Consider the following 13,316-nt stretch of genomic DNA (forward strand, 5'->3'; position numbering starts at 1 on the left):
TACATTTAACATACCAGTAGAAAGAGAAATTGGAATCTGTTTCTTCTTGGACTAAGCTGACGAGATGACCCTCACCATGTTTGACTAAGTTTGTGGTGTGCATACTGTTTGCCTTTGCGACAAGTTCCTCGCTCTATTCAACACCCTATACATGTTTACACAAACCTACATCCACATAATAGCTGCATTCGCCACGGCAGGGGCTCAAACCTGTACGCCTTTCAAGTAGCCACAATCCAACCATGCATTTGTCAATGACAAGGAAGCAAGTTAGGGTTTTCACGACATGTATTCCAATACTTGACTCACTGGTACGCTTAATGACTAAACGTCAATGTAATATGGCTTAAACATAAAACAGCCTTAAGGTGTTAACGAAACAGATTGATTTTCACAGGTCTAATTACTGTATTCTACATAATAAGCGCCCAGGGCACTGTCAAAATTAGAAATAGGGGGCTCTTATTAGAATATTATTTTGGTAAAAAAACAACAGAGTTGAAAGATTGTTAATTTCGTGGTTTTAATGACAGATGTTTATGTACAACAGGTATATTTTCCAGAATTGAATTGCCCATAATTAAGGGTGCATATAACACACAAGTGCGTATTATACACAACTAAATTTAAGTCTTGTGTACATTGATCAATCGGAAAGGGTGCTAATTTGGATTATTCACTTGCCGAAATATTTGCAAATATCGCCGTGGGCGCTTATTACGTCGAATTGGGTATTCATATTCAGGTTTTCATATATCCTGTTTACCTGCTGTACATTCAAAGCAAGCTGCCGTGACTAACTGAAATATGTATGCACTATTATAAAGAGGTGGAGTGTAGGCAGGAGGTACTTGTGTGAGGGGCTGATTCAGGAAGTAGGTTTGTAATGGAGACAGTATGAGCATCTGTTCAATCCGGATGTAGTATGAACAAGCCTCAAATCAACAGAATCGAGTGATTTCTCCGACTTAAACCATGTTATTGTAGCAGGGCGTGGAGTCATCCCACAGATGACATCCTAACCTTGTCAGCTTGCTGACGGAGTTAACCTCTTTGGTCATATGGACAAGGCGTCCGACCTCTGATCAGTGAGTGAGTGAGTGAGTGAGTGAGTTTTACGCCGCTTTTAGCAATATTCCAGCAATATCACGGCGGGGGACACCAGAAATGGGCTTCACACATTGTACCCATGTCGGGAATCGAACCCGGGTCTTCGGCGTGACGAGCGAACGGTTTAACCACTAGGCTACCCGACCGCCCCTGACCTCTGATCAGAAGGTCTGTGGTTCGAATCCAATCACGGGACTCGGAAATTGTATGGCCGCTACATTATGGTTGATATATAATGTCTCCATAATTATGCAAAATGACCTATAGATGTGTCAGTTATACTTGTTTAAAATGCACGTGAAGTGAATTTCTGGCTCAGATTCCACTTCAACAACCATAGCGTGAATCATTTTAATGGTTTAATTACTGTTATGTAGCTGTAATATCATTAAAAATGAACACGGATAGAAACCTTGAAATTCTAATAAATTTGATAACACGAAACAGAATATTTGAAAAAAACAAAACAAAAATGGCCAAAATTCTGTCAAACCCGATAATACCTGAAACATATCATCCATCATACCATCATAATGAGGGTAAATTTTCCCAAGTGTGAAGCATTTACAGGGATTTTTACCTGGACTTACGAAATATATATTTAAGGGCCCTTGCAGGCAATATGTGTGTGTGTGTGGTGTGTGTGTGTGTGTGTGTGTGTGTGGTGTGTGTGTGTGTGTGGTGTGTGGTGTGTGTGTGTGGTGTATGTGTGGTGTGTGTGTGTGTGTGTGTGGTGTGTGTGTGTGTGTGTGTGTGTGTGTGGTGTGTGTGGTGTTTGTGGTGTGTGTGTTTGTGTGTGTGTGTGTGTGGTGTATGTGTGTGGTGTGTGTGTGTGTGTGTGTGTGTGTGTGTGTGTGTGTGTGTGTGTGTGTGTGTGTGTGTGTTGGGGGGTGGGGGGGCTGTAAAGTCATGAAATGGTGTAGTGTACAGTATGTTTAGATAATTACTTCAGAGCCTGGAACGAATCAATGATCAATGACATTGGTCATGATTGATGGATGAAATAACAGACATCCATCACTGCTATTAATACACTGTAGGTACAATGAATGTTATTGTGCATCCTTCAGGATGCAGTTTATATTTTTTCTGTGTCAAATCTCTACATCGCGTAAAACCTGTATTTGCGGACCATATATACTTGTTTACCATATCCATATACGAAAAAACACATCACTCAAAAACAAACCCATGTTATTGATACAATTTTTTAGATTTTAGAAACATAATTTTAAAATGATTTACCAGAGCATCTACTCCTGCAGGTAACAGCTCACAAGATGTCAGGTGTGCCATCAGCGACCGTACAAAAGGATATGGATTACGCAACCTGCTTGAGCCCACACATGCTAGCCAACAATTTCCTTTTCAAACTGTTATGACGAAGACTGTGGTTTACCACAGTCACGAAGTGGTCTCGCATCAAGGGTCTCAGTCTCATCAAATTGTACATCATGAACTCCCATATCAATGGGACATGTTATACAAGACTTCAGTTTACAACTTCACAATCTACATTTTCTATTTGTGTTCAATTTTACAGCATATCCCATACCATATCACTATTCACAAAATATTATCAAAGAGGCCTTTGAAACATGTAATCGATTTAACACAAAGATTTATCCAAGATTTCAAACTAAGTGCCCTAGGCAGACAAAATGGGAAACAATAATTATTTTTCTTAAATTGATCTGAGAAAAAAAGAAGTCATATCTACAAACCATAATATTAGTTAAAAATATATATTACTCAAAAGAAGTTAAGGACTATCTGATTCATTTATTTCACGATATTGTACTATAGTTTATCATGGCATGACATATTAACTACAGTAATATGGAAGAAAAGGGTGGTCCTTAACTTCTTTTGAGTAGTATGTAAAATGAACTGGGAAATTTGTAATCCTAATTTGGGAAACTGACGGTCTCTGATCTGAATTTGACTCGTGTTTTCATATTATCATATTCAACTGACAATTGCAAACATCCTAATTATCTAAACATTTATTCCAACATGAACGCATTGTGATTTTAATTCATATTTTATAACTTCAAAGCCGCCACTGCTCCCTTTTTTTGTAATTGATTTGATAGGAAAGTTGAGAATGATATAATACATGCTATTTACATATCAGGAAGTTACCATATTCACTGTAATAAGCGACCATAGCGCTTTGAAAATTGAGAAAGGGGTGCCCATTTTAAAACTATACACAAGTTCGATTCGTTTTCAGTGGTCGAGCGGTAGGGAGCACACAGCTAAAGGAATTCAGTAATCGTCGCTTGGCAATAACATAACCCTTCTGCTCTGCTGTTGGTTGTAATACCGTATTCAACGTAATAAGCGCCCAGGGCGCTCTCAAAATTAGAAATAGGGGGCTCTTATTAGAATATTACTTTAGTGGAAAAAACAGAGTTGAAAGATAAATTTCCTGGTTTATGCTGACAGTCTGAACTGTTTATATATACGACAGATACATTTTTCCAGAATTTAATTGCCCATAATTAAGGGTGCAGAGTGTGTATTATACACGAATAAATAAGTCTTGTGTACATTGATATATCGGAAGGGGTGCTAATTGGGCTTGTTCACTTGCCAATATATAAGCAAATATCGCCGTGGGAGCTTATTAGAGCAGGGCGCTTATTACGTCGAATACGGTAAATCTATAATATTCACAAGAAATATGGACTGTCATAATTACTTACAGATCGGTAAGGGGGCATGTAGTGAAGCAAGACACTTAACATGGCAAATACAGTATGGATTCCAAACTAAGTAAGCCTGGCAAGCAAACTGAACAAAACAAATGAATTATCTGTTAATAGTCTGATGTTAACAAAAGTGAGATGTTTTCAACTCTGGTCAAACCTGTGAGCATGGTTGGTTGGTTGTTGGTTTGTTGTTTAAAGCCGCGCTTAGCAATATTCCAGCTATGTGATGGCGGTCTGTAAATAATCAAGTCTGGACCAGACTATCCAGTGATTGACATCATGAGCATCATTCGATATGGGATACGATGACATGCATCAACGAAGTCAGCGAGCCTGACCACCCGATCCCGTTAGTCGCCTCTTACGACAAACATAGTCTCCTTTTACGGCCAGCACGGGTTGCAGAAGACCTATTCTACCCCGGATCTTCACGGGTCTATGAGCATGGTAATGGTGCTGACAAACCAAGAAACATAATCAGCGCAAATCTGGGATTCGAACCCATGATCACTGATTGCGGGCATGCCTAAGGGACATAACTCTGCACAGTGATTTAGGACACCACAACCAGCTATGCCCCAGTGACTGTCATAAATGACAACATTGTAGAGGACAGACAAGCCTAACAGCTACTGGGTCAATACAAGTTGCTATGGAGATGATAGCCTACAGATGACTTGCAGATGCTATAACCAGTTATCACACATGGGTGGGGCATCATAACAGAATGTCTGTCCATACAGATTAGAAACAGGTTTCAACCATAGCTACAAGTAGAAACATGAAAAGAAAAAAATCAATAATTGTTCAGCAATATAATGTTGCAGGGATAACAAAAGTAACCAGTAGATACACAGATATATTCCCTACCCAAGGTAGTGCTGCTCCACTTGACACAGAGCAGAAAACATGGGCAGAGAGAGCTTGTAAAGGATGAGGTGACAGAGTTCAAAGAAGACAATCAGATAAGTTGGTTGGTTGGTTGGTTTGTTGTTTAAAGCTACACTCAGCAATATTCCAGCTAAATGACAGCGGTCTGTAAATTATCGAGTCTGTACCAGACAATCCAGTGATTAATATCATGAGCATCGATCCACGCAATTGGGATCGATGACATGCATCAACCAAGTCAGCCAGCCTGACCACCCGATCCCGTTAGTCGCCTTTTACGGCAAGCGTGGGTTGCTGAAGACCTATTCTACCCCGGAATCTTCACGGGTCACAATCAGATAGGAATGACAGAGGGTAATGATGAATATGTATTTCAATAACTAAAAGGTACCAGTATAATTTCTTCTTCGTGTCAGGGGCGGTCGGGTAGCCTAGTGGTTAAAGCGTTCGCTCGTCACGCAGCAGACCCGGGTTCGATTCCCGACATGGGTACAATGTGTGAAGCCCATTTCTGGTGTCCCCCGCCGTGATATTGCTGGAATATTGCTAAAAGCGGCGTAAAACCATACTCACTCACTTCTTCGTGTCACTGGGAACCATATTTGTGATTTCAACAAGGTGGGGAACAACCATTCACAGAAGATGAGCGTTGAGACATAAATTGTAAAATTTAAAAGAATTATTGACAGATTTTTATTTAGGATTCAAAACTAAGAGGCACCTCCCTTGCAGGCAAATTTAAAAGAAAATAGTTTTTTTTATTCAAACTGGAATTTTTTTAAAAGTTCTTTTTTTCTAAAATTCAGAGGTATTTCAAATTGTGTTATGAACTTGAATTCGATGCTATAATATAAACAGTAAACATTAACACCTTTTTCTCTTTATTGGTCCTGTTATCAGTGAAATACGGACTACATCTGGAAACCAAACTGGGTCGTTTGTCGTCCTCTGAGCTGAGGTCTAGATGAATAGATGCAGTACATCCCACAGCACCAGCTTGTATACATAGATATGTATATGTAGCAGTCAGCGTAGGAGTTTGTATTAGTCTGTATTACAGACCCTGATACAAATATATCAAATACAGCCCATGCAAGTCTATAATGTTTGGCAAGTCTAGATTACTGCAGTATCTGAAAATGAAGAGAGTCTCTGGGCTCCTTTTTATAAAAATTTTTAAAGATAATTTAACAACTGTTTTTTTCTGTATGATATGTTCATTTCAGAGACTAGATGTTAGTCTAGAATTTTATCATAAGAACACTGGCCAGGATGTTGCAAGCCCCCATCATAATTTACTAGCCCAAACACTCCCCAAACACTTCTGACAAAGTATGAAAGGAAAAGAAAATGACAGCAGACATTGACATTAAAAGACACCTTAACTGACTTGATGATTCGTAGAAATAGATATTCACTGACCACTGTTTTCAACCAGACATAGACTAACATCTAGTCTCTGAAATGAACCTATCGTACAGAAAAAAGCAGTTGTTAAATTATCTTTAAAATTTTTTATAAAAAGGAGCCCAGAGACTCTTCATTTTCAGATACTGCAGTAATCTAGACTTGCCAATCATTATAGACTTGCATGGGCTGTATTTGATATACAGTATAATTGTGTCAGGGTCTGTAAGACAGACTAAACCAGACAGTCAGGCCAGCTTTACTTAATGTTACTAGCCCAGTTTAAAAGTCACTGGCATTTGGCTAGCGGGCAGGCAGCTATTTCAAACACTGCCATCTGTATTGACATTTAGTATGGTATTTAACCTATAATCTAGTGGTTATGTCATGGGTGCATCCCTGTCTTGTTTACACTGACCCTGATGTCCCCCCATCCCCCCCCACCCCCCAAACTCCCAGACAAGCCAGGGCAATAAATGTGTCAATCCTACTCTAAGGGTCCTCGTGCACCTTCTGACCTTTGGCTATCTTAACCGGCCAACCACGAACTGGCCAGCTGACATTCAGGAAGTGTGTGTTCATGTCTTGGTGAGAAATATTCAGAATCATCTCCAACAGGGCCATGTCAAAATTCCAAAGACTTTTTGAAGAATGAGAGTTATGTCAAAATTCGGACAATGTTTTTAAGATGGACAAATAGCAGATGTTCATTTTATTCTTTAACTCCCCAAAATAACAACAAATTGATCTATTTTGTCATAACATATTACCTACAAGATGCAAGAATGCCATTCTTATTTTCATTGACAAATTCCCTGTTTTAGAAACATTAATTACAAAAATGTTTATCATCATCCAACATAATCTGTCTTTACTATACATCAAACATGGTAGTTTACTCCATTAACTTTTTGACATTTTGAAATGTGCATAAAATGATTTCTCATAAATAATTGGTCAGTTGAAATCACATAACAGCATAATACTACATTGTTGAGAACAATGAGAAATATTATCCATTGTTAATGATGTCACTGTAACTTAAGCTTACCGGGTAATAATAATGTTTATTCGTGGAGCAACATTTTAATTATTTTAACATTGTTACCAATATGCCTTATTGTCTAGGAGGGCAACACAGAAGATATAGAATTACCTTCACCAAACCTTGAAACAAAGAAAAGCTCTTGGGAAAGAATGGGGCAATCCCTGCGAAAAAGGATCAGAACTTGTCACCCAGACAAATAATTCATTATGGTTTAATAAATATTTTATAATATTATTTTTATCATAATTTATATATAAATAATATAAATATTTATAATATCAACAAATTAATTGTAGACCCATAAAGATCGGGGGTAGAATAGGTCTTCAGCAACCCATGTTTGCCGAAAAAGGTGACTAATGCTTGTCGTAAGGGGCGACTAACGCGATCAGGTGGGAAGGATCGCTGACTTGGTTGATGCATGTCATCGTATCACAATTGTGTGGATCGATGCTCATGATATCAATCACTGGATTGTCTGGAGATAATGTCTGTCTTTACAGACCACCATCATATAGCTGGAATATTGCTGAGTGCAGCATTAAACAAAAAACAAACAAATAAATTAATTATAACAAAAAACCTAAGTAATTGCTCTCGAGTAAACATGATAGATAGTCTTTCTCCAAATGAGGAGGGGTTTTAAAGCGGGTCACGGAGGAATATACATTTGACATTGTATACATGCAGGAGACAGATCGCTGCAGCTTGTAAGAGATACTCAGAGTGGCAGCCTACACACAACTGTTACAGCCGTCAGGGTCATTCTTGAGTGGTTTATGAGAGCGTATCAAGTGTAGAGGAAATAGTTCATTCAGTGTGTTTCAAGTGAGCGGGGTTTGGTTTCTCCGAGGTACACCAAGGCTGGTGCATGGTGCATTCATTGCACACGTGAAGATTTGAATCCTGATCTTCTTCGGTAAAACGCCAGAGCACATACCTTTACACCACTGACCGAATCCATAACTAACACAGTATAAATACTCTGGATATCACTTTTGTGATTAAGCAAAGGCCTTGTTTTCATTTGTGAATTTGGTTTTTTTTCTACTTGTTTTTGCTTTTGTTTGTTTGTTGCTTAACACTGAGCTCAGCAGCTATATGAAGGTGGTCTGTAAATAATTGAGTCTGGACCAAACAATCCAGTGATTGACATCATGAGCATTGATCTACGCCATTGGGATACGATACATCAACCAAGTCAGCGAGCCTGCCCACCTGATCATGTTAGTCGCCTCTTACGACGAGCATAGTTGCCTTTTACGGCAATCATGGGTTGCTGAAGACCTATTCTACCTGGATCTTCACAGGTCTCTTTTTCCAAGTGAAACTTATATTACCAATACAAGTAATTATCTACAATAACACTTGCAATTACTTTACTAGGAGCATAATTTTTTTGTTTCAGGCACATAATTTAAATCCAATCAGAGATTACTTTCTTATTTGTATGGTGAAGCATCTTTCTACATTTCTTAACTTAAATCTTACATTTCAGTCTTCTTTATAAGCCTTGGTACTGACGGAAACACTAATGACAGGTAGAAGTGTCAAATAGGATTTGATACCTGTAATTCTGCCAACTAACAGGTAGTTTCTTTACTTATTTGTTTCATGCCAGTCAGCAATATTCTGATTATTTTTGTACAGGGTTGCACAGGGTTATATTTTACATGTAAATTGGAAAAAAATTATATTTCAATTATATCATAGGCTGTTAATTATTCAGTCTGGACTAGACCAACAGGAGCTGAGCAATATCCTATGACATTGGTGTACGCTGACAATCAGTCAAGTCACAGAGCATGACAACACAATCACTTTAGTCACCTCCTACAACTAACAATAGAGTCCTGAGGACCTTAGTCTCTCATACAGATCCCAGAGCATATACCGTACTCGACGTATTAAGCGCCCAGGGCGCTCTCAAAATTACAAATAGGGGGCTCTTATTAGAATATAATTTTGGTGAAAAAAACAGTTGAAAGATAAATTTCATGGTTTATGCTGACAGCCTGAAATGTTTATATACGAGAGATACATTTTTCCAGAATTTAATTGCCCATAATTAAGGGTGCATATAACACACACGTGCGTATTATACGCGAATAAATAAGGGTTGTGTACATTGATCTGTCAGAAGGGGTGCTAATTGGTATTGTTCCCTAGCCAATATATTAGCAAATATCGCCATGGGCGCTTATTAGAGCGGGGCGCTTATTTCGTCAAATACGGTATTTAATATAACATTAACCCTTTCCACTCTCATCTCCTTCTAAACTCCAGCAGGCTGTAGTCATCCCCCTTTCAGCCTGAGGCTTGAGGGTTCCTAAATATTTTAGGGATCACTTACAGAATTAAATTTAATCAAACTTTATTTCAGGAACTATATGTAAGTCCATAGGGACCTGTTCTAACTGGGATGAAAAAAAAAAGAATTAAAAAAATGTTTATGTAAGATGTAGTACTGTAACCATGGAAACAGTTAACCTCGCGGTGTCATTTTAATCAAATGTCCCCTGTTATGCATCATATTGCTCGGCTAGGTCAATACAAAATGGTACCTGTACATTATGGTTGACTTCATGACTTCTGTGTAAATAGAAACTCTCAAGAAAGTTTAAACATGCACTTAACGGACATATTTAGAAAATACAAGGAAATTACTTGAATACCTCATCTTACATTTCACATCACTTATGAATTCTACATTATGGCAACAAAAATCATTCCAGGAACCAGAATGTGAGTGAGTGAGTGAGTGAGTGAGTGAGTGAGTGAGTGAGTGAGTGAGTGAGTGAGTGAGTGAGTGAGTGAGTGAGGGTGAGTGAGTGAGTGAGTGAGTGAGTGAGTGAAGTTAGGTTTAACTCTGCTTTGAACAGTATTCCACTCATATCAAAGCGTGTCAGCTAATATTGGAGGAAACCTGAAGTGATGCAAATGACCATTTGAAAAGTAGTGGAATAGATTACCAACTTTTTCAATATCAACAAAAGTAGAATCTGGATTAAGCTATTCAATAATCATTCAATAACTAGTCGACTAGATTAACAAGTTTTCAACAACAAAATTAGAATCTGGATTAAATTATTCAATTATCAAACCTATATAATTTTATAGTGCAATTAAATATTCCCTGAAGACAGACATCTTGGACGAACGGAGGCTGGGTTGGTGTTGTGCCTGCAGCCACTTCACACCTACTGGTATACCAGGATAGGGCAGAGAGAAGCTGCCATCAATCACACATGACATGTCCACAACTAGGAAGAGAACCAGGGGAGGGAGACCAGTGACCTCAGGCTGCAGTCAATGGCCAGGAACTGTAGGAATCTTCATCTCTGTCACCTTCAGTATGAGTAGCATCCCTATTCATTCATTCATTTCTGGATTCTGCAATACCCTGGCTGCAGAGCATTCATTCATCCATCCATCCATCCAACCCTCCATCCAACCCTCCATCCATCCATCCATCCCTCCATCCATCCATCCAACCCTCCATCCATCCATCCATCCAACCCTCCATCCATCCATCCAACCCTATCCATTCATCCATCCATCCATCCATGGATTCTGCAATACCCTGAGTTTAATTTGTAATGGAATACAGAAACATAATTCTAAAATAAAAATATTCTTTTCAAACAATATTATTGTATATCATCATCATCCCTTAAAATGACTGTTTAAAATTAACCATGGACCTCAAATGCAGACATGGGTAAGTATTGGTCTTTAGCAACCTATGCTTGTCGCAAAAAGCAACTAACGTTATGGGGATGTCAGTGTTTGACGCATGTCGTCGTATCCCAAATGTGTGGATAGATGTTCATGATATCAATCACTGGATTGTCTGGTCCAGATCTGAATATTTACAGACCACCGTCATATAGCTGGAATATTGCTGAGTGTGGCGTTAGACAACACACAGACAAGAGTAATAGTCCTAGGTAACCTATGCTTGTTGAATGAGCATTAAAGTGGATCACGAGAAGTACAGACCAAGTTTTACACAGAAATCCATACACGTTTTGAGAAAGAGTGACCACACACGTTATTGTGATTTTAGTGAGTCTGGTGACTCTGATCATGGGAAAAGGCCATTTGGTAGAATAATTTCTAATGTGAATAATCTTCGTGTAATAGACAATCGGTAAAAACAGCAGTCGAAATTCAAAAAAACCTTATAGGTCCCATTTCACAAGGCCACTAAAGACATTCACAACACAAACTCGACCTAAGAGAACACACCACACCACACCAAATAAAAATAATATTTGTTCATGATCCCTTCCTAATAATAAACGACTAGTAACTAAATAATGTCCAAATTAATAATTGTTTTATTTAAAAAAAATGTTTTTCATAATTTTTGGTGACAGGAACATCCGTAAAGTGAAACATTCGCAAAGTGAAACATTCGCAAAGTGAAACATTCGTAAAGTGAAACATTCGCAAAGTGAAGCTTCCGTTTCTATTACCAGAAACATATTATCTTGGTCGTCGCCTAATCGATCCACATTATGATGTTTTTCTCAGGATTATGCATTAAATACTTAGATCTACCGCCGCGACAAGGAACGCAAAACAAAAAATAGGAACGGTACCTTCTGACAGAAATGATTATCCAACAAACTGGCGTGCGTTACTGTAATAAATATTAAGATATCTTAATATTCATGTCGCGTTTTATCACCATGCGTGAGGAATCAAAACAACCATAGGAGAATAACAGCGGGGGTATAAACAATCTGTATACCCTACCGAGGTGATATAATTCAACAAACACATCCATATAGCCCCGTTTCCGAGTGTGCGATATGCAGCCGTTATGTACGCTAACACTTAGAGCGAGTCCCTCACAGCTGATCAAAGACAATGAAGCTCAATGAAAGATCTCTAAATTTAGACACAAAGACTGAAAAGCAAAATTGAAAATGGTACTCGCTTAACGAGAAAACGACTAGCTTATGGCATTAACTGCTTTTTAGGATAAACATATATAAAAACAGCGTTAGAAAGATGACTTACTTGATTTCGTCCTTATCACGCTCGACGTTGTGATTTTGCTGCGAGCTAAACATCCAACAGTAAACACTCCAATGTGCTGCTGGCCTACAACTACTTATATATGGTAGGAATGCTTGCTTGGGTCGTTCCGCTTTAGTGCACTACCCGGGAAGTGAATAAGCAATTAGCGCCGGGTTTATTTAGTGGGATAATTAAAAACACAGATAAGGAGGTCTCTCTTTTATTCTATGGATAATTAGCGATAAAAGAGCTTAATTTCAACAGACAATGTGTGTGATTTAGTCAGTAATTAACACCCGTTTTCTCACAGAAAGTTAACAAAAACCAAAAATGACAATATGATGCAAAAACTAATATTTGCAATAATATCGTACATATTAAAACTGTAGAAAAAACGTTATATATTATCAGTTGTATTGTAAACAGCTTACAGATATTTATAGCCCACATCATGACGTAATGACAACACTGCGATGCCCAAACCACGTGGTTTACAAACCGTTTACTGTTTACAGTGTACAAAGCGAGCCATATATATATATGAACCTACATCTTCATAATAACATTTATAATATTCAAGAAGTAAAACTATACTCAATCAGATATTTTCAGTGGCTTTCCTCATTCTGCCATGGAATACAAAAACGAAGTCATATCTTTAACACATAATGTATGTTAATTTACGGCTATACATGAATTAAATACGACAACACAGGTTTTAAACATCTAATTACAACAACATTCAGACTAAGGAAGCAGTAGACGGTTCACAAGTTAAAAGTAATCGGTTGACTAAGTTCAGGCAGGATTTTGTTGCTCTCACATTTTGAAATGTAATATTGTATTTTAATGGGTCATTTATCTTGTTATTATTATATAATGTACGTTTTTACATGAGAAAATTCGTGTCAAGTGATTATTTCGCGAATTTCTTCATATAAAAGCTACTGTACACTAGTCAGTCTCCAACTTGATTCGAATAAAACTGTTCTATAAAAAAAAATCGGGGGGGGGGGGGGGGGGAGCAATTGCTACAGTATAAATGTAGTCTTTAAAATCACATTCGTGAAACCGGTTGAGTAAATTATACAGCTCATTCTATCTATCTATCT

The 13,316-nt window shown here is 38.1% G+C and overlaps 1 protein-coding gene across 5 annotated transcripts in view; it reads right to left on the reverse strand.

Moving 5' to 3' along the window:
• The window catches only part of LOC124149599 (protein dispatched homolog 3-like), a 46,593-nt gene extending 34,311 nt beyond the window's left edge, over window positions 1–12,282 (reverse strand). Inside the window, exons 1-2 of one of the 5 annotated variants that reach the window (XM_046521289.2) lie at window positions 12,205–12,282; window positions 11,781–11,821 (exon numbers count right to left, since the gene is read on the reverse strand). Coding sequence is in view for 2 of the 5 variants with exons in the window: in XM_046521286.2 (XP_046377242.2) it covers window positions 2,356–2,406 (51 nt within the window). In the remaining 3 variants the exon portion in view is untranslated. Of the gene's footprint in view, window positions 1–3; window positions 129–2,355; window positions 2,483–11,780; window positions 11,822–12,204 lie in introns of those variants that run through there. The other 4 variants (XM_046521288.2, XM_046521286.2, XM_046521290.2 and 1 more) reach the window with 4 other exon arrangements.
• Window positions 12,283–13,316: the final 1,034 nt, after the last annotated feature.

The sequence above is a fragment of the Haliotis rufescens genome, unplaced genomic scaffold (genome assembly GCF_023055435.1).
Source record: "Haliotis rufescens isolate VD_foot unplaced genomic scaffold, xgHalRufe1.0.p SCAF_58, whole genome shotgun sequence".
Taxonomy (NCBI): domain Eukaryota; kingdom Metazoa; phylum Mollusca; class Gastropoda; order Lepetellida; family Haliotidae; genus Haliotis; species Haliotis rufescens.